This window comes from Ambystoma mexicanum, chromosome 5p (assembly GCF_040938575.1).
Source record: "Ambystoma mexicanum isolate Mex_15411 chromosome 5p, UKY_AmexF1_1, whole genome shotgun sequence".
In the NCBI taxonomy this organism is placed as follows: domain Eukaryota; kingdom Metazoa; phylum Chordata; class Amphibia; order Caudata; family Ambystomatidae; genus Ambystoma; species Ambystoma mexicanum.
This window is the reverse complement of record NC_090930.1, coordinates 834,275,616-834,296,777: the sequence shown is the minus strand read 5'-3', so window position 1 is coordinate 834,296,777 and position 21,162 is coordinate 834,275,616. Positions and strand designations below refer to the sequence as shown.

Below are 21,162 nucleotides of genomic sequence, written 5' to 3'. Positions count from 1 at the left end.
AAATTGTGCCAGGGCAAAGATGCACTGCTGCAATACATATTTGCACAGAGGGAGTCTTTGCCCTGTAGAACATTCTGGTGCAAAATGACAATCCGGTGTAAAATCTTATGTACTGATTTGATATGATTTGAATGAGGTTTTATACCCATAGATCACTTAGCAATGGAGACTGTGAGCAAACTTATTTAGGCAGACTAATTGGGAAAGAGTCTTCCGAATTTGAGCATGGGCGCTGATGGATTTCAGATCAAATGGTGGCGCGTTCCTTAGACTGAGGATCAACAGAGTAAGCAATACAACCTATTCTCTCACTCTGCACCCTAGGACTATGACACAGACTGGAAAGCTGACTGCATCCAGGTGCAGAAATAACAGCACATGCAGTACAGTCAAGGAGGTTTACCGCTCAGAGAGCCCAACAAGCAGAGATGTAAGTGTAATATAAATCGGTGGACAGTCATAATGTCGACAGTAAAAATGTCGACAGTCAAAATTTCGAAAAATAAATGTCGAAAAAAATAATGTCGACAAACAATAATGTCGACATTTTTTCGATATTTTTTCGAAATTTTGACTGTTTATTGTATGAATAAATAAATAAATATATATATAACTTAGATGTGTTGAGTATGAGGGGTGGTGGGGGGTGTGGGGTGGTGGCAGGGAGTGTTGGGTGAGAGGGGTTGGTGGAGACACCCCCATAGTAAATGATACTCTTTTTATTTATTTAATTATTGAATAAATAAATAAATAAATGTATAATTAGTATGTGTTGAGTATGAGGGGTGAGAGGGTGGTTGGGGGGGTGTGGGGGGGTGGCAGGGGGGTGTTGGGTGAGGGGGGGTTGGGGGGGACCCCCCCATAGTAAATGATACTCTTTTTATTTATTTAATTATTGAATAAATAAATAAATAAATATATAATTAGTATGTGTTGAGTATGAGGGGTGGGAGGGTGGTGGGGGGTTTGGGGGGGGTTGCAGGGTGGTGTTGGGTGAGGTGTTGATAGTTCTAAGTGACATTTTTTTTGTCGACATTTTTTTTTCTAAAAAATGACTTTTTACATTATAAGTATAGGATGTCAACATTATTGTTTTCGACATTTTTTTTTCGACATTTTTGTTTGTAGACATTTTTGTTTCGAAATTATGACTATAAACCATATAAATCATTGGTACGCGTACCACTAGTTCTTTTCATTTTTACACAGCGTACCTTTAGTTCAAAGGCTCAAGAAGGACGTTTTGTCTTTCTACGAGCCAAACATAGAATTGGCTCAGGCGGACATTCAAGCATTGACAGTTTTCCAAGTCACAGCTAGGCACACACACACATGACTTCCGTGGCTCTGCAGGTCGTTACGGTGCTCAAGTTGCAAACACATTTCTTTTATCAGTGGTAGGGCCTTTCATATACATGACGGAACATTTACAACTCAAAGAGCTCGCAAAGCACCAGTTACCTTGCTAATCTGTGATAGTTAAAGTGAGCAACAAACAGCACCCATATAAAGATTTGTTTATATCCATGATGTCTCTATGCAAAAAGTAAAGTTGCTTTAAGTCACTAATGAAATGTTTTTAACATCCTGAATAACAACGTGCTGGATGTTTGTGATAAAGAATCTGCAGATCTCTCTGTGTTTAACACACAACGTCTTCACTTCTTAGGACATGTTTTATATCCCTGAAAGTCCACTGGGGTTAAATAGATTTTTCAGGTTGGCATTATCTTGCATTCTGGGAGTAATAGTTTAATATTCAGGATGTGAAAATTAAAGCCACATTGAGACTCGTTTGTCTTAACATGTTGCTATATGGATTTACATGCTGTCATGTGGCGTTATCATGCAATTTGTTTTTTTGTAAGCAAACTCTATAAGACATTATTACTATAGACCTTGAAATCCAACTATTTGAGCCAAAGTTTATGATCCTGGCACTCCCCACAACCCCCACTGCCCCCAGACATCCCCCCGCCCTCCCAGCCATCTGTCCGACCATCCCACTCCATCCTTTTTGGATGCAGCCAGAGTACCACTAGTTCCTTTTTTCCACTTTCACCCCTGGGATGCCAGTGCTGGAATATGTGGAGTGTTTGCTGACCCTAGTTTAGTTTCCAGTAAGCCACACCCACAAACAAACCACCATCCTAATGCAACTTGAGAAAACCACCCTCAGTGGCGTCTCTATCAGAAAGGTAAGGAGGGCCCATTCCAGTTGAGCTGTCACAGTGCTCTTGTACTTGTATTCTGGTGGTGCACATATGTGCCTGGGTTGTGTTATTGGGCAGACCAATAGTGTGTACAACTTCATAGTGACAGTTGAGTACTCACAGGCTCGGGCTGGCCTATAGGGCAATAGGCCCAAGGCCGAACCAAAAACGCAAAATCCTGGTGTGGGCCAGTTTTTTGGTCAAAGTGGGCCACTTTTTTTGGCCAATGTGAGCCAGTTTGAGGAGTTACTTCACCATGTGGCTAGTAGTTCTGACCAATGTTGCTGAATAAATATTCTTTCATATGCAAAATGTGCATCAGATTTGACCAAAAACCTCTTTTTTTGGGTACTATTCAAACAGAGTCACAAAGGGAATGATTTGCCATTTGCAACTGTGGGCCACTTTTTCATTGGTGCCTGGGACATTTTTATTTCTCAGTCTGACCCGGAGTACTCATAAACGTTTTCACTATTTTGTAGTTTTGCAATGCTTTCATGCTATGACGTAAATGAGTTTGGGATTACGTGGTCTGGCAACTCGGCAGTAAATTCACTATAATTTGCTTTCGCCCCTGAATTTAAGTTTCCTTTTGCATGTTTTGGGTAGCTCCAAAAGTACAACATGCTTAACATGGGGGTGGTAGAGGTAACAGGCGGTTAGCAATGGCTGGGATTCCACCAGCTTTCCAAACCAGGACACATAGGAAGGACACATCTGTCAGAGACCCCACTACTGACAACTACTCTCTGCTGCCAGGGATGATGGCCAATGAGTTCACAGCTGCTATAAAGAGTCAAAAAAGCATCAAACCTATCACACACACGTTCGATACGAGCCCTGAACAACTTCTGCGGGCCTGTCACCTCAATGAGAAAAGCATTGTGGATGTGCTGAGCAGAATTCAAAGTTGGAGCCCTGCACCAGTATCCGTAGAGCTATTGGTTCATTTCCAACCTATCCTTAGCCGCATAGTACTACACGTCATGGCAGCAATATCGGCTAACGTGTTTCCCAATATCAAACGAGCAACTAAAGAAGTAAAAGAGACAGTTCTTACAAGCTGGCATATTTCCCAAATGTGCTTGGCTACATAGATCGTGCCTATGTGTGGACGGTGCCACCACAAGTTACGCAGCAGATTTTCTGCAAGAGAAAAATGACAACCTCACGTGACATGAAAAGATTCTGCAGTGCAGCTCTTGTGGTCACACGTGCCTATGCAAACTCTAGAAGCTTTGCACATGATGCATACATTTAGTCACGTAGCCGCGTAGAAGCATTAAAGCCCACTTTCGAGGTCGCTGAATGGCTGGCACTGCGACCAAGGATGTTAATGTAAAAAAATAGATAAGAACATTATTCATGTTTTACATAAATGTGTACATCATGCCAAGGCACACATCCATTGAAGCTTTGGCTCCCGACAGCAATTCTGCACCCGCAGTCTGAAGCTGTTTAATAGTCACACTTCATTGTCAGCGGTCTTCAGAGTTCTCAGCGTGTGAAAATGCTGGTCTTCAAAGGTGAAATCCTCATACCCTGAGCGATAGCTGCTTCTGCATGACGCATGCCTGCAATCTGCTCAATGACCACATCTTGGAACTTCACTAGTTCTTTTACTGGTGGATTGGGATGTATGTGTGTCATATTGTTACCAATGACATTCTTTGTTTGAAGATTGGAGTTCAAGTCTGTTTCAATGTCACTTTGCAATGTTTGACATGAAGAGGAATAGATTTTCTATTACATGTTAATATGAGAACATTCATAGAAAGACATAGTTCATAATGCAATGCACAACCTATTACTGCACTCCATCACTTCAAAGCAAGCTTTGAGTGTCATTAGAGCATAATGGGAAACTGACAAGATTCAGGATCCGCCCACACCTTCAAGGCTCCCAGGATCCATGATGGGAAGTATCCACCCCTGGATGGGCTAGATGCAGCTCTCATGGGGAACTGCGCCCGCGTCTTAACTGCGCTCTTTAGCCCCGGTTCCTTTTCTCCTTTTCTCTGCAGATTCAACCACCGTGTCTCGAAGTCTACCAAACCGCTGATGGTGGTGATCACTAATCTTTGGAAGCATCTAGATACAGGTCTTCAATTACAAGCGAGTGCTGTGTGCACCTGCACCAAAGAGTTGAAGCTCCACCAGGATTACCACATCATCAGGGACTTGAAACTCCCTAGAAGGAACTGTGCTCTTCCTGCAGCGAGGGTCGACCATCTTGTTGGTATGAACAGGGGTCAAAAGTTCAAGTTGCAAGCCACTAGCCAGACATCAAAAAGTCACTCGCCACCTCAATTCTATACATACACACGGCACACCATGTCTTACTCGCCAAGAGTCAAATATCACTAGCCGAGGGCTAGGGGAGAGTGCACATTTGCATCCTGGTGTGAAGATTGTATAGTTGCTCACTATGGTTTACAGTACTGTGCAGTACTTTTCTATACAGGTAAAGGGTTCCTTCTTCAACCACACACTGTTTTTAGTGGGCAGCCCTAAGTGTACAAAAAAAGTACACAACACACTTTTGTGAACAGGTGGGAGCATCAGACAGCGTGCACCCTCAGCAGAACAATGGCAGACGCCCAGTAGCCAGATCTCTTTGTGTTACTTTGTAAGAGATGCTGCAGAGTGGTAAAGATTAATTCGAAAATAGCGGCCAATGGGAGTCAGTTTGAGTGGTTATTTTGGGGGTCTAATTTACATATTTACATATAGGGCCTCATCACGAGTTTGGTGGTAACCCTTAAATCCGGCGGTCGCGCTATTACCGCCGGATTTAAGGGTCCGCCAAATCAGGGCTTTGGCGGATTTCTCCCCAGCTCTGAGCTGGGGGGAAATCCGCCGAAAATTCACGCTATTAACGCTGGTGGGAAATCTGCCGGCGGTAAGAGCGCGAAAATTCCCCATTGAGCCCAATGGGGAATGGGGCATTCCCGAATGGGCTCAATGGGGAATGGGGAATTCCATTACTGCCAAACCCGTGATCCGGGGTTTGGCGGTAGGGCTAATACCGCCGGCGGTAATACCGCCAGCGTTACCGCCCAACTCGTGATGAGGCCCATAGTCTAAAGTCATTCAATTTTGAAAGAAATGCTGCTATTTGTCATTTCGAGCTCCAAGCAAGATGGAGCTTGACATAGCAGATGAGAGGAAGTAGTGAGCCTAAAGGATGGGAGAGGAAAGAATGAGAATGGAGGATGAAGCTACAGATGGTAGATGAGAGGAAAAAGTGGGCATGCAGAGTGGAGCTTGAGATAGCGGATGAGAAGCTGGATGGAGCTAGAGATAATAGAAGAGAGGAAGGTGTGAGCATGCAGGGTGGAGCTAGAGATAGTAGATGAGAGGAAGGTGTGAGCATGCAGGGTGGAGCTAGAGATAGTAGATGAGAGGAAGGTGTGAGCATGCAGGGTGGTGCTAGAGATGGTAAATGAGAGGAAGAAGTGAGCTTTCACAGTGGATATAGAGATACTAGATGAGAGGAAGAATTGAGAATGTAGGATGGAGCTAGATATTGTAGACGGGAAGGAGAAAGCATGCAGGGTGGATCTAAATATATTACATGAGAGGAAAACGTGAGCATGAGGGTGGACCTGGGGACATAAAATTAGAGGAAGGAGTGAGCATGCAGGATGGAGCTATAGATAGTAGATGAAAGGAAGGAGTGAGAATGAAGGCTGAAGCTACAGATAGTAGATGAGAGGAAGGAGTGAGCATGCACAGTGGATCTAGAGATATTAGGTGATAGGAAGGAGTGAGCATGTAGCATGAATCTGGAAATATTAGATATGGGGAAGAGGTCAGCATGCAGGGTGGAGCTTGAGATAGTAGATGAGAGGAAGGAATTAACTTGCAGGATGGATCTAGAGATATTAGATGAGAGGAAAAAGTGAGCATGCAGGATGGAGCTTGAGATAACAGATGAGAGGAAAAAGTGAGCATGAAGGATGGAGTTAGAAATAGTAGATGAAAGAAAGAGTGAAAATGCAGTGATAAGCCCCCGTTCCAGCCCTTGCAACGGGGGCTAAAGGCCATTAGCACTCCGGTTACCAAAGCGATAACAGGGGTGCTTGCAAAAAAGTATTTTCAATCAATGACTGAAAATATTGAGCTAAGATGGCCACCATGTAAAGGGAAGTAGTAGATAAGAGGAAGAAGTGAGAATGCAGGGTGGAGCTAGAGATAGTAGACGGGAGGGAGGTGAAAGCATGCAGGGTAGATCTAAAGATATTAGATGAGGAAAACGTGAGCATGCAGGGCGGAGCTTGAGGCAGAAGATGAGAGGATTAAGTGTGCCTGCAGGCTGGAACTAGAGATATTAGAGGAGAGGAAGAAGTGGGTATAGAGGATGTAATTCAAGATAGTAGATGAGAGGAAGAAGTGTGTATAAAGGATGGAATTAGAGATAGTAGATGAGAGTAAGAGGTGAACAAGCAGGTTGGATCTTGAGATATTAGATGAGAGGAAGGAGTGAGCATGCATACTTATACAAACCAAGAGCTAACACAATCATAAAGGTAAAACAGGCACAATCAAGAGATATACCTCCTTTGGCTTTTGTGGTAATGTGGGCCGAGGGAAGGATACACTCTTAAGAGGGATGTGAATGTAGTTCAGTAGCAACCCCAACCAGCGAAGTATAACAATCCAAAATAAAGGAATGTCCAATCAAGGTCCTATAAAAATATACGCTTTAATAAGACGCACCATGTACTAACTAGAACACACTGTAAAAACCAACCCCTGTAGAAGAAACACAGAATATGCATAGATAGATGAAGCACTGTGGCTGATGATACGAGGAGGAAAAGGCCTTTAAAATACCAAAACGTTCAAAAGGATATTACTTCAAGTTGCAGGAAGGAATACAAATTATCTAGCCAGTCTCTAGTCCCCAAAGATGGACCTGTGGGGGGGACCTGGTTGTTCGATAAACCTGATTCTCTGGCAATTTCACTAGATTCCTGGATGTTCTTCTTCCGACTGGTTTCAAGATCATCACCAAGAAGAGACCCCTATGCTGAAAAGGTGTGTGGCCCTCATCTATCCAACATACCTCCAAGCTAGGTTCCCACCAATCCTAAAATCACCTTTCAAAGCCTGCTTTGTAAATATTCTCTGAAACCGAGTGCTACACCATTCAAAGGACCATTCTAAAGATCTTGCGGGGTGGACATGGCCTTCTTGAAAGAATGGCCAGTGTGTCACCGGAATCCAGTCTATAGCTGAACATCAGGGTTTATCTGTGCTTCAAACATCATCACAGCATCCTTCCTGGAGTAAGCAGCGATCCTCAGCTTTCAGCCCAGGCTTGGCCCAGCAACATAAAAGGAGGACACACTCTCCATACCATCCACTCCTCTTACCTCTTCTGCAATGACGCGGCTGTGACCCCGCTCCCTTGATCTGACCAAAACTTAGCACGCTTGTCCATATCAATGGCTTTGTGTAGGACAGGACGAGGGCTCACATAAATGTGTCTATTGAGGGAGCCTGTAAATAAAGGCTTACGGTTTCTACCTTCTAGGATGGCGAGTAGTGATGGGCACAATACCGTACCACAAATTGCTTTTATTTGTAACCATTAAATTCACATTATTAAGAAAAAAAAAGTCTCCAGCGTAAGGACATTGCCAGCATCAAATATTCATTTGGACATTTTAATGACTTTATACTTAACAAGGTGAGGGTGCATACAAAGCTCTTTAGAGAATGAACTTGTAATGAACAATACACGCCTCTCCATTCCAATATGGTGTATATGGATGGTCATAACACCACACTTACCAACATGGTATGTTTTGTAAAGAGTGTTTTATACTGTGTACATCACCACAATAGTGGTCTGAATGAAGGGGGATTGTTACTCTACCCATGTAGTCTTGTGCTTAGCCTTAAGGTACATAACAATTCTGCGGACTTGATAGACCAAGGTCCTGAAGAAGGGTCACCACAGATCCTAAACACATAGACCAAGACACGCCACTGATAAACCTGACAATTACACTAAAAGGACTCCCTTGTCCCGGGAGGATAGCACAGCGGCAACGTGCGCGCCTTGGAAGCAAGACGACACTAAGCAACACAGGTTCGATCCCCGGGTCCGCGCTTAGAAACATCTGGGTGTTTAAGCGAGTTATAAATACACAACTAAGAGAAAAACAATTACGCAACTACAAAACAAACAATTCCTGTAACAGCGCCTCGATGCCTGTGGGCTGTGTGAGCGCTTTAAAAATAAAATACATTTTTCATTCTTATTTTGCCTTTGTGGTTTATATCTACTATGTTGTTGAAATTAAACTGTTTTAGTTAATGTAGTTATACTCTTAAAGAGAATGTAAAGATTTATTTTGAAAATGGTGTTTTTTTTTTTTTTACTAATTGAAATATGATGTGAATATTTTTGGCCATATATTTACCACACTCCAGAATCTTTTCTCATTTGAAATCCGTGGGGATGATGTTTGTCCCACTGGAGTGCAGCGCTGTGCTGTACTTCCTGGCTAGGACAATGCTTAAAATGTCACTTTTCAAGATTTAGCGTTGTTGATCCTTGTATAATGCTTGCAATGAAAACCACTTCAGATTTCTTAGTGAATCTTTTGGAAATTGGATGTGTGGGTCGACCATAATAATGTGTACACTCCCTAATCGTTGCCAAGCTGCAAGGATTCAAGGGGGAAAGATGGTCCAGGAAAGCTGGCCCACCAGCCACATACAGCAACAAGTGGATGGCACCAAAGATCTGGTATTAGCAAGACGTGACGATTGCAACAGCCCACACGTTGGCTGTCTGCAGAGTATTGAGAATAAAGCAGCTCGGCGCCTCATGGGACTGAATCCATGTGCTGACATCTCCCCGGCATTGAAGGCTCGATTAGCACTGACTCCCTTTAAAGAGAGGGAGAGAGGGACTGACTCCAGAGACCTGTGCATCCTTCATAATGCAGCCATCGTAGGGGCCCCTTGTACAGCAGTCTATGCATCAATAAATGCAGGGCGCCTGGTGAAGTGAGGTCCATCACACCGTTATCTTGTACCTCCTTCAGAACATTCATCTCAAGCGGCTTAACCCACGGGAACACTGAGCCTAGAGTCGTAAACCAGTCACCTACATCTTAGAAGAATGCTAAACACGCCGCAAACTGGCCAACCCGGGTGCCGAAATTGCAAGCGGTCACCTACTGGGGGGTTGCTGATCATGACTGATGGCCTACTGGACAAGTTCCATCCTCAGCTCCCCAGCTGAAGCCCTTCTTCCATGGAGTCATGGCATCACTTTGTCTCTGCTCTTCTGGGCCTCCCACCGTTGTTCATGATATCCTGCACTTATGTTTTGTATTCCTTGAATTTGTCCCTCTATTTCCTATTATGTGTTTCTCCCTCCACCCTGCCCCCACCTTTTATATAGTCTGGATGCCTTGTATGTGTTCACTCACGTTCCCCTTTGTCTGTTCGCGCCCACCTGGCTGGCTCTTTATAATTCCACAACTAATAAATCATATTTGCATAGGAGCTCTTTTCCTTTCACACCTTCCTTCAGAGAGAGCTGATGACCTGCCGCTCGAGGGTGTCATTCTCAAGTGTAGCTACATCAATCATTCGACAGACTGTTGGAGACATCATGGCAGTACAATAGCTTTAGAATCGTGATTTACTGCGCTTTATTTTGGATTCTACTTTGCTTTAGCCTTTTCAAACAACAGAATGCTATGAGTCAAAGGCAATCGAAAGTAACGGGGCTGCTAGCCCTGGACTGGAGGCTCAGCTTGGAGCAGTTGTGATCACGTGTATTTAACACTGCCCTGCAGTCGTTTGATGTTCTTTTCTAGATATGCACAGTTGTGATAGAATTCGGTAAAGCTTTACCTTAATATTGCTACCAGGGTGGTGGGGGAACTGTGTTCATCAGTTATACGAATTAGTCATTCCAATTCACGTTCTGATTGTACTATATGACATTCAAGAAAATATACATTGAAAACTAAAACAACTGCGACATATGGGATATTAGAACCCAGGGCGAGTGAATAACCCTTTTCCATTGGCCAATTTGCGGGCTATAAGAACTGGTATAGCTCGCAGTTTCATTATAGCCAGCAAATTACCCCTTGCTTTCTTCAGTTGGGAAAGTTGTGTATTAACAGTGAAACGTCCCCCTCTAGTGGCCGAGGTGGACATTACATTTTCCAACGAATACCGGATTTTTTCAATAGTTTATTAGTGAAAAGCATATTTACTATAATTAAGCGACTTCTTTTTTTTATCATGCTATTTTTCATGTTTTTTGTAAACTTAAATATTCCATAGGGAATATTCAAGGCCCCCAAAAAACAATGTATTAATAAAAAAATTATATATTTTAAATGAACTTGATTCTTTTTGCCCATGGGTTCTAATAGCTTTATAGACCTCACCCTCGGCCTCGAATTGGGCCCTCATACCTCGTTAAAGGCCCTCGCTGAGGGCCTTTAACGAGGTACGCACATTAGGTAAATGCACATTATAACAATACATTTTCAACACCAAGCAATGTTTTCCCTAATCTTGGTCATTTGCCCTGGTGCAAAAATGCTTTGAAAGAATATGTGTTTTGCATTTGGTCAGATTTTCTCTTAGTAATAACTGTACTTGCACCGATGCAAAGTTTCTGTAATACGTCCCAAATTGCCTTTCATCTTTAATGCGCCTGCCCCTTATCGCAAGGCCGTTCCAGAGCTGCGCACGTATGAAAACAAACACGCTGTTGGCCGAGTTTACGGCTGCAGCCCGGTTCTTTTCATGACATTGTGCTGTGGACAGACGACTCTTTCCCACAGCAGGGGCGGGCGATGCGAGAGGCTGGACACCCAGAGGAAAGTCCTGCGGCTCCCTATCGAAGTAATAGGAAGCAGCATCCTTCAGCAAAGCCAGGATGCAGAAGCCGCGGGCGTTCAGCCTGAAACTCCTGTCCCGAGTTACAGCCTCTGCCAAAACAACAGGGAACACAGCGTGCAAGGAAAATTATTTAAAAAAAACACGTGCTTGCTGCACACAGGCTTCTCTGCAAACAGAATTGGGAGCCAGAGCGAGGGTTCGGCGGGAATGTACCTTGTGTGGCTGACCTGAAGGCCTCTCAGAGACGACTGCCTTCCAGCATCCCCGCGGCCCTTTCCATCTCCTTATGTTTGGCAGCGTCGGTTGGTTCAGCTCCAGGCAAAACTGAAAGACAGATTGCACTCATTGTCATAATGACGCACTTTGTTTATCACCAACATCATCGGCTCAGTAAAGACCCCAAGGCTTTCATTAGCTCACAAACACGTAAAAGTGGCAAACAACGAATCCAAAACACATTCTTCAGAGAACTGAAAACAAGCTTGAAAAATAAATCACCTTAGTCCATAATTCCACAAACGCAATAGTGCTGTTTGTAAAAAGACACTCGGAGCAGTCGGACCAATAGGATGCTGCTGAATAACACAAGGTAACACTGTGCTGCTAGTGATGGCAATATATATGACGACTATTGCCAGGACAGTAAGAATTTAAATTGACTCGTGCATTGTTTTTCGATTACAATGACAGAAAAAGGACTACCCACTGTTTAGCGTTAAGTTGTATCCACCTTTAACGGAATAATATGTATGGGTTCCAGTGGTCGAAGAGTAAAATAAAAAAATGGTGGAACTATGTTCCCTCGCCCCACCCCCTTTTCTGTCCACTCCACCCATACTCACTGTCACCCTCCCACCCCCATTCAAACCCCATTCCTGGGTCCTTCCTTTCCTCCACTGCACCCTGCAAAATTGTGTTTTACAACAGTTCTAGTAAAACTGAAGAAAACACAATGAAAGAAAATTGATTTAAATGACCACCATTAGTGTTTCATTGTCCCACTCAGCATGCACCTTCATGCAGCCTCCTCTTCACAACCCACCATTACACCTCTTAATGAACATTTCCAGACACAACCCTCCTGATGCCTGCTAACAAGTCTGAGCCTACAGCCATTCATATGCAGATCCAGATTACAGTCAAGCTGTTTGGCTGTTTGGCAAGGGGTTGAACACCCCAAACAGTCTACTCAAATAAATCATCCTCTTCCAGCACCCGAGAGATAAAGCAGTGCAATGCTATACTGGCTTGATAGCAGGAGGGCTCAGGTTCGAGTCCCCAGTAGGGATGAAGTTTAAAACAAACAAGGATTTTTAAAAAAGTTGTCATCCTGGAAAGGTATTCTGAATCGCATAAAGTAAGGGAACAAGTAAGGGAATGTCGTAGATGGGTTCTATCATCGAGTAATAAGGGGGTAAACATGCGTTACCTGTTCATTGTTTTAAATAGTGAACCACATCTTTAACCTGAGTATATCAGACCGGTGGGTGAGTCATACAGACCTATTGCCTAGCTTGATGGCTCTGCCAAATTGTATAGCGGGCTAATTTACAAAAGAGTGGATAGTGGACAATGGCTTCCTGGCCGATACCCAATTTGGATTCATGCAGGGGCTAGATTCTACTGCGCAAGGCCTCAATTTACACCTAATCTCAGCCAAACCTGTAATTGCACCTAAAAAACTCAACATTCTGGCATTCATGGATTTTGATTCTGTTAATCGCACCAGTTTATGGCAAACCATTAATCGAATGGGGATTCCAGCAGGGTGTTAAAACTGTGCTCAAGCTTCATGATGGACTAAATGCTAGGATATGGTAAGGGCAGGAGCGGGGAGGGGGAATCTTCTACTGGGCCAATCATATTAAGTAGTGTGTTCTGGCAACCTTACAATATAAATGGTACACAATCTCTCTACAACTGAAAATGGAGGCAATCAAAGGCAATTTTCCAAATATCGTTAGGTGGAACCCCCTATTTATCTTAGACCAATGACCTAATCTTACTTGCAAGGACCCCCTGCCCTAGAGAGACTGTCAGACGCATGCATAAATGACATGAACCAAGCCGAATTTAATGTACATCTTCAAAAAGAAAAGGTATCCCTTAGTTGTGAACACTACTCATCTATCCAGCTTCGGGAGCTTGATCATCTGGGTATACGCTTTACTAAAAACTTGAAAGGGGAATACACACATTAAAAAGCAGGTAACCTTGGTGCAGAAGCCGATGGGCAGAATTCCCAGATTAATCAAACACGACTGGAATCAAGCAATGTGGTTTTAAGCCTATGTACCGTTTTAGGGCTGTATGGGTATGTATGTGACTTCTATTTCAGGGTGGTAGAGTACCCTAAAAGTGCAAACAGTAGAAAACGTTTTTCTGAAGATAACTGCTAGGCTTGCCCCTTTCAGGAGCCACGCGGGCAATCCACGGAGAGAAGGGGCTACAATACCTTGAAGACACCCTAAGATCAAGCCTGACACTATCCTTGCTTGAGATTTGGGGAAACCAGAAAGCGTCACTAACATAGACTATAATACACCAGGTAAAAGCATGTGACATGCCTAGCGTGTATTTCATGGTTGCCTCATGTGTGATGTGATCTGCGGCAGGTTAGCCATGCTCTCATATACCATAATCACGAGCTGATCCCAAAAACTCTATCAATGGAATAAAAGGAGAGCTTATAAATCCAGTGAATATTTCTCACAAAAGAATATTGAGCAGGCAGTCGATATAGGGAAATTTGCTTTGCGCTGCTACACACTCATGGAGAGTCTTAATGACCTGTTTCAGATTTAATACATTACAACTTAATATTTTATTAGGTATTATCTTGGGACTATATTATCATGAATGTTATTGCCCACATGAATTCAAAATCGTCATTCATTCTTTTTATTTCTGTCAGTAATATAAGGATATCCGAAAGAAAAATCTGATTCTGCTGTTAAAACTGAGAGGTCTTCAGACAATGCAGGCCTTCACAGTTCCACCTCTTCATGGTCCCAGGCATCACAGCATCCTGGACAGTAAATTCCTGCTGGCCCATGTACTAACACATGGGTGAAACCAATGTACTTTTAACCTGTATTAAAACCCAGAGAAAGTAGATTTAACCAATAAGTGTGATTAAAAGTGATCTCGAAGAACTTAGTTCGACCGAGGTTCTCCTTCGTAACTAAATTCTGAATTAAAATATGTGTTTCTCTCTTATGCTACAGAAACATTTATGGAATATCCAGCATGCCATAATGCTTTTTTGCTCCTTTATCATAGTAATTTTCCTGCATGAATAAATAAATGTATTACTATCTTGATCTCAACAACTTTATTGATGATGACGTGGACATCCACGCCCTCGGTAAACACTCTCTTTTGCCAAGGAAATGGACAGTCCTGTCCTAGGGAAGCCTGCTTGCATTGCAGCAAAGCGGTTAAAATGTCCCGGAAAGTTTACATTTGATTATTTTATTGTTAGCGCAGATGACGTCATCCCATGCCAGTAAACTTTGACACACACACTAAAACTCCATTGAAGATATCAGTAGTTGTGCAATACACCATATGCAAAATTTGACTTGTCTAATTCAAAAGCAAAAACGAAGAACTTATAAGCGTTTAAAATCATTTCCTCCTGAAGAAGCCGCATTAAGCAGTGAAACGGGTGTAGAGGGCTCTTTACAAGAGATTTCAAAGACAACAAGGATGCCTAACAAAATTGAAGTTTAAGTTTTTAATATCTTAAATAATGTTACTTAATGCCGGTGGACATAGAAGAAACCAAGCTACACATGCAAAAACAATACTTCAACTAATGTTTGACCAACTAAAGAAATCCGATTAAAAAAAAGGTTAAAAGGAAAATGTCAAAGATCAGTTATTTTACAAATGACCAATAAATGTCGAATAGACTTTCAAACATTCATATACCACACGCTCCACACTCAATTACATGAAAAATAAGCAAAACCTTAATCAAAATCAGAACTATATTGAATGTGATTAGGAAGAGTTGCGCTACATAATCTATAAACCACAAGCTGCAAAATATTCCCCGGAATGTTTCCATTTATTTATTTTATTATTATAGTACTCTGGTTTTATGGATGTTCACGCCTAGAAACACTTGTGTACAGGTGCGTTATAATTGCCATATGATATATCATATCATATCATATCATGTATAAGTCACTAACACATGGATCATTCTCACCCTATCTGTTTATTTTGTATAATGAATACAAGGGAGCTTCAGGGAACTGTAGTGGGTGTGGAACGTGGTTATGCAGACCATCAACTTTAGTTGCTCTCCTCTCATATAAAGGGCGTCTGGAAATTGGGGTTGGGTGGTGGGGGAAGGTGGGGATCGGGGTGCGAGGGGCTCACTTACATAATTCTCAGTGAGGGAAGAAGGTGACCACCAGCTCCAAGGAGGCTTGGAGTGGGGTATTTACTGTGTGGTAAAGCCCCCGTTCTGAGCTTCCTGACTGGCTGGGAGGCCGCCACCCCCCTCACTGCGTACTAATAGCAGTATAACTTGAGTAGGGGGGCATTACTGGTCAGATAATGCCCCAGGGCTAATGTTAAACGTTCTAACTTATGCCCCAGAGCATTATCTGACTGGTAAGGCCCCCTGCTCGGGTTATTTGCTTAAATGTACCAGGCACCAACACTTGCATACATTTGCTACACCAACCTTCAGAACATTCAAAGACCACGAATGTCCTGGAAATGTGAAAGTTCAGATTTTTCCTGCATCATTCATTATTTTAATCCATTTATTACTTAGTGCATTCGCTTAGAGCTTAATGTTGAGAAACTTCAAAGTACTTGAATCGATAGAAACAAAAATATATGAGTGTCACAGGGGAAGACAAAAAACAAAGCAAATAGTCTAGCCGAGCTAATGGCTGTGCAACCTGTGGCTCTCTAGATGTTTTAGATTAAAACTCCCATGTTCATTCAACATTGACTATGCTGGCTAGGGCTGATGGGAGTTGTAGTCCAAAGCATCTGGAGAGCCAAAAGTTGCAGACCCTTTGTTTAAGGGACTGGCAAAAGTGCTACTGCGGGCATTACCAATTTTTCAGACAATAGGTTTTCTGATTTTTCTTATACACATGGAAAAACAGCTTGGACAAAAATATTTAGCAAAATTGCACAGAAAGACTCTTGCTCCAATTCTCTGGTTGTTGGTTTTAGAGACTGGTAGTATTCTAACCAGGGGTGTTGACTTTTTGTTTTCCCGGCGAGGCTATGGGTCGAGGGTTGGGGAGCAGCAACAAAAAAAAAGTCCCATTGCAATGTATAGGGATTTTCATGCAATTGGCCTTTCGTGGGGGGCCGGAGGGTGGGGGTTGATGGGCCGCAGAGCACTCGTGCACTCGGCGTCCCTGATTCTAAGACCGTTTAAGGGCTTGCACTTTTATAGTCTGTCTTATAGATACAGATATCAACACCTAAAAAGGAGGGTGCAATGTGATCAAATTCACTTTCCCATGTTACCAACGTGGTTGGTAAGCCATAACAAAATGCTTTACAATAAAATACATGGAATAAACCTGTATCTTAAACTAATGGCTAATGGAGAAATTGTACTCAACAAGCACAATCCTAGAGTAACAATATATGACTTGACAAGCATTATGTTGACAAGTAAGAATACTGGTGAGCATTATACTCGTCACACACCAATGTGGCATAGATTGGCATTGCGTTTCTTTGCTGTGGATTGATACCAACGTGAATTCCATCCCAATAGTTTGAATTTTGTTGCACAAGACCCTTTTCCCCCTACAGATTTTGGGGTACTGCATTAACTTTTCTACTTTGTCATCAGAAATGGTGATAAACATATTGGTACTGGAGGGAGAATAATTAAAAATCATTTCATGGAATGGGATGCTAACAATAGTTTCTGGATTTCCAAGGCCTCCAACATTGTAATGTGATTTTATTTATTTATTTATTGAGCATTTGTTAGGCGCCTATAAACAAGATGGTGCTTCCAGGCGTCACAATGCTACAGTGGGGAGGGAACAAGGGGAGTTATGACAGTGGCAAAAAGGAAAAAAACAGTGAATAAACGATCATGGTCCTACTAGGCCTTGTGACATTCGAATGTGAAAGTGCAGTGAAGGGAAGAGCAGAAATTGGAGGGTGCGGTAGGAGGAGAGGGTATGAGCAAGAGCTGGAAGGGAGAGAGTATGGGCAAGTTCTGGTGGGAGCCCGGCAGGGATGTGCCAAGGGGTGCCAAGGGGGGAGGCCACTTGCAAGTGCTAGTGTGGAGGAATCCCAAGGCTGGGATGGAAAGCCGCCAGCCAGTGGGCCGCAAGGGCAGTGCTGAAAGGGGAAGGAGCTGGTCGAGACTAGGTAGAGGGCCTGGTAGCCTGTGAGCTTCATAAAGGATCAAGCCACTAGTCTCAGTGGCAGTGGGATGATTAGCAGGGCAGGGAAAGATGGAAAGAGGTAGAGAAGAGGCGAGTCTTGAGAAGTTTCTGGAACTTGAGGAGGTCTGGCTCAAGTTTGAGAGGGGCAGGGAGGCCATTCTAAAGAGAGGCGCCAGCCGAAGAGAGAGACCCGACTCCCATCCTCTGCTTGGACAAACGTTTAACAAGCAGAGAGTTGGTGTTAGAGGAGCAAAGGGCTCTAGAGGGGGAGTATTAAGGAAGAGAAAGTTGGAGATAGCGTTGTCCCAGGCACCAGAAAGACTTGTGGATGATGCAGAGGGTCTTGAATTTGATCCTTGTGGCCACTGGGAGCCAGTGAAGATGTTTTAGGGCTGGAGAGATGTGGTCCCTGGGCTTGAGGCCAAGGATAAGTCTTGCAGCTCAATTCTGGATTTGCTGAAGGGGACATAGGGCGCAAAGGGGTACGTTGAGGAAGAGGCTATTATAGTAGTCAAGCCTAGAGAGGACCAGAGCTCTGGAGACATTGAGCTTCTGGGGAAGGTGAGGAAAGGGAGAATGAGTCTAAGGAGGTGGAGTTGGAAGTAGGCCTTCTTAGCAAGGTGCAAGATGGCATGAGAGAGAGAGGAGTCAAAGATGACCCCCAGGTTTTTGGCCTCACAGGATGGCGAGGGTGTAGGACCCAAGGAGGGAGGCCAGAGGGTAGGTGGGAAACAGGGCACAGGTGTCGCAATAAGAAGGATCACCGTCTTTCTGGCATTGAGACAGAGATCGTTAGCTGCACACCGTGCCTGGATGGCAGTCAGACAAACAGGGATGAGAGAAAAGGAGGAGGTAGAAGAGGGAAGTTTGAAGGAAAGCTTATTGTCATCAGCATAACACTGGAAATGAGGAGATAAGGAGGAGATCAGGTGGGACAAAGGACCGAGATAGATGTTCAAGAGCCATGGCGATAGGGTAGTGCCCTGGGGGATGGCGCGGGTAAAGAATGAGGTGGTGGAGGAGAAAGGGCCCAGTTGCAGCTGGGAAGGGTGGTTAATGAGGAAAGAGTGTCCCGTTCATGATGCTGAGGGTATCCCAGAGACGTTTTATTAGGATACAATGGTTGACCTTGTCAAAGGTGGAGGAGAGATCAAGGAGAATGAGAACAGCAGGAGAGTTTGAGTCGAGATTTGTGAGCATGTCTTCACGGATGTTCCGGAGATCAGTTTCTGTGCCTCTGGATGCCCGGAATTCAGATTGATGGTCATGGAGGCAATCAACATATTCAGTATGGAGGCTCAGTTGGGTGAAGTCCAACTTCTCCAAGTGTTTACCCAGGAAAGGGGAGGTGGACATAGGGTGATATTTAGCCGTGCAGGAGGGGTTGGTATATGACTTTTTAGGAGGGTGTGCACAAGGGAGTGCTTGAGGGCTAGAGCGAAAGAGCCAGTGGCGAAAGATTGGTTACGGAAGGCGGCAAGAGCTTGGGCGAGGGAGGAGATGTTATCCTTAATGGTTCGGGAAGAGCAAGGGAGCACCTGTTTGGAAGGAACCTTCATGGAGCAGACAACTTTGGTGATCCCATCAGGTGCTATGGGCAGGAGGGAGAAGAGTGGGGGGCGTGGAGGAAGAGGTGCCAAGGGCAGCGGGGAAGCGGGGACAGGAGTGCAGATGGAGGACATGATAGCGTGAGTTTTAGTTATGAAGTGTGAGGTCAGGGTTGTGTGGAGAGCATGGGAAGGAAGGGGAGTGGTGGAGACTGCTGTTGGATCGGTGAGCTCCTTGCAGATTTTGAAGAGTTTGGTCATGTTGTTAGAGGCTCCAGAGATGCGGGCTTGGATGTGGTCCCTCTTCTTGGAGCAGATAAAGAAACAATATTGCCTTTAGAGCAGGCGACCGACCAGTTTATCAGAGGATGAACCCAAAGTCTGCCACTTCCATTCAGTGACTCTGCACGTTAGTTTCAGAGAAGCTAGGTTGAAGTCATATCATCCTCACGACAGGGGCAAGGATGTGAAGGGTGTTGGAGATAGTGAGGTGTAGGTTGGTGAGGAAAGAGTCAGAAGTAGAGTCAGGGGCAGGAATGGGAGGGGGAATAAAGGAGGAGGCGAAAGCAGCGCCTGACACTCGCTTCATCTGTCGAATGACGACAAAGGAGGTTGGCAGTGGAGGGGGTGGTTCGGACAGAGGGCCGAGGGGCCCCAAGTGGGAGGAGAGGAGGGAGTGGTCAGACCAGGTGAGGGGGGTGGTGACTGGGTTAGAGATGGGGATGTCTCCTGAGTTGAAGTCATCAAGAGTGTGTCTGGCTGAGTAGGTTGGTCCCTAAGGAAGAATAGCAAGAGAGAGGGACTGGCAGAGGTCACAGAACCGTGAGGTGATGGGGTCAATGCAGAGGTTAGATATGTAGGACAGGACCAAGATGTTCACTGAGTGGATAGAGTGAATGCACAAAAGCTATATACCTTGACTACGAGCCCATCAATAGGCTGAATAGCGCAGCTGCCCCACTAAGGAGGGCCTGATCGGCACCTGACCTTTCCCAGCCCTAACCTATGTCAGAACAGGCTTTTGAAATGGATATGTTTTCATTAAAGAAATTAGGTATTTGCTCTTCAAAAAAGGCACAGTGACCATAACAACTGGGAAACACCTTACCCTCTTCAAACCAATCACTGATAGCAGGTTGTGTAAAACAGTCGCAAGACAGAATACTTCCTGTCCCAATCTTGGATGTACAAGACATTGGATGTTGCGAGTAAAGGGTGATGTCCATAGCCTACACAGGGGTGAGATACAGGGGGTAGCCTCCTGCTGTCGTACGCCTCGATATAGATGAATGATAGTCCTACAGGCAACGCCACGAGAACTCGTGCATAGGCACTGCAATGCCACGCCCAGTTCCCCTGGAGAACTGCTGCCCGTGTAATGGAGTCATAACGCAGAAGGCTAAAGTTAAACCATGGCACCGTCTACGAGAATCTGCATTTCCTGCCCTTTGCAGGCTGTTTATTTTCCATCTGAGATCCTGAGCAGGGCGCAGCTTCCTGCGGATCAATTTTTTAAACAGACACAGGAGTGCCCTGGGAACTAAAATACGCCATATCTGGCCCGCATGAACCACAGGAAGAACTCGGGACCTGCTGCTTGGATTCTAATTCTAATGACGGTGTTTATACCTCGTCCCTGTATTTTTGTGGATGCTTTTTTTTTTTGCTCTTTGAGTACAAATTACCCGTGGCAAAGGTCACAATTCTTTTTGGTGTCCAGCCCACGCTATTTAAAAAATCAACATGATTAACGAGAATGGAAAGCAAATGCATGAGAGCAAAAAGTTGTCAATTGACTCCCCAGAGAAGAAATGGTCCTATTGTACCAAATTAAACCTGTTTTTTTAATGTTGCTTGATGTACTCTGGGGCCAACCATCTGGTGACAGTTTTGGGATGGGAGGAAGGGTGTCATGAGTAATGCATTTGTAGAAGATTTTTACAACGCCTGTTCCTCCTGAAACACTAACAATGACCTCACTGTTTACAAGACGAATTTATTAGATCGAGTAAAAAAATCAGTGTTCACAATCCTATATTATTTTTTGTTAAATTCAGAGCACTCTATTCTATTCTGAGATTGGTTCAAAATGCAGGCACATGAATTGCGCTG

The 21,162-nt window shown here is 44.1% G+C and overlaps 1 protein-coding gene across 2 annotated transcripts in view; it reads right to left on the bottom strand.

The window, feature by feature from the left end:
• EEPD1 (endonuclease/exonuclease/phosphatase family domain containing 1) overlaps window positions 1-21,162 on the bottom strand; it is a 395,522-nt gene that overhangs the window by 81,167 nt on the left and 293,193 nt on the right. Inside the window, exon 3 of one of the 2 annotated variants that reach the window (XM_069613253.1) lies at window positions 11,322-11,432. The exons of the other annotated variant lie outside the window; for it this stretch is intronic. Coding sequence (XP_069469354.1) covers window positions 11,322-11,432 — 111 coding nt within the window. The remainder of the gene's footprint in view (window positions 1-11,321; window positions 11,433-21,162) is intronic. 2 annotated transcript variants of the gene reach the window in all.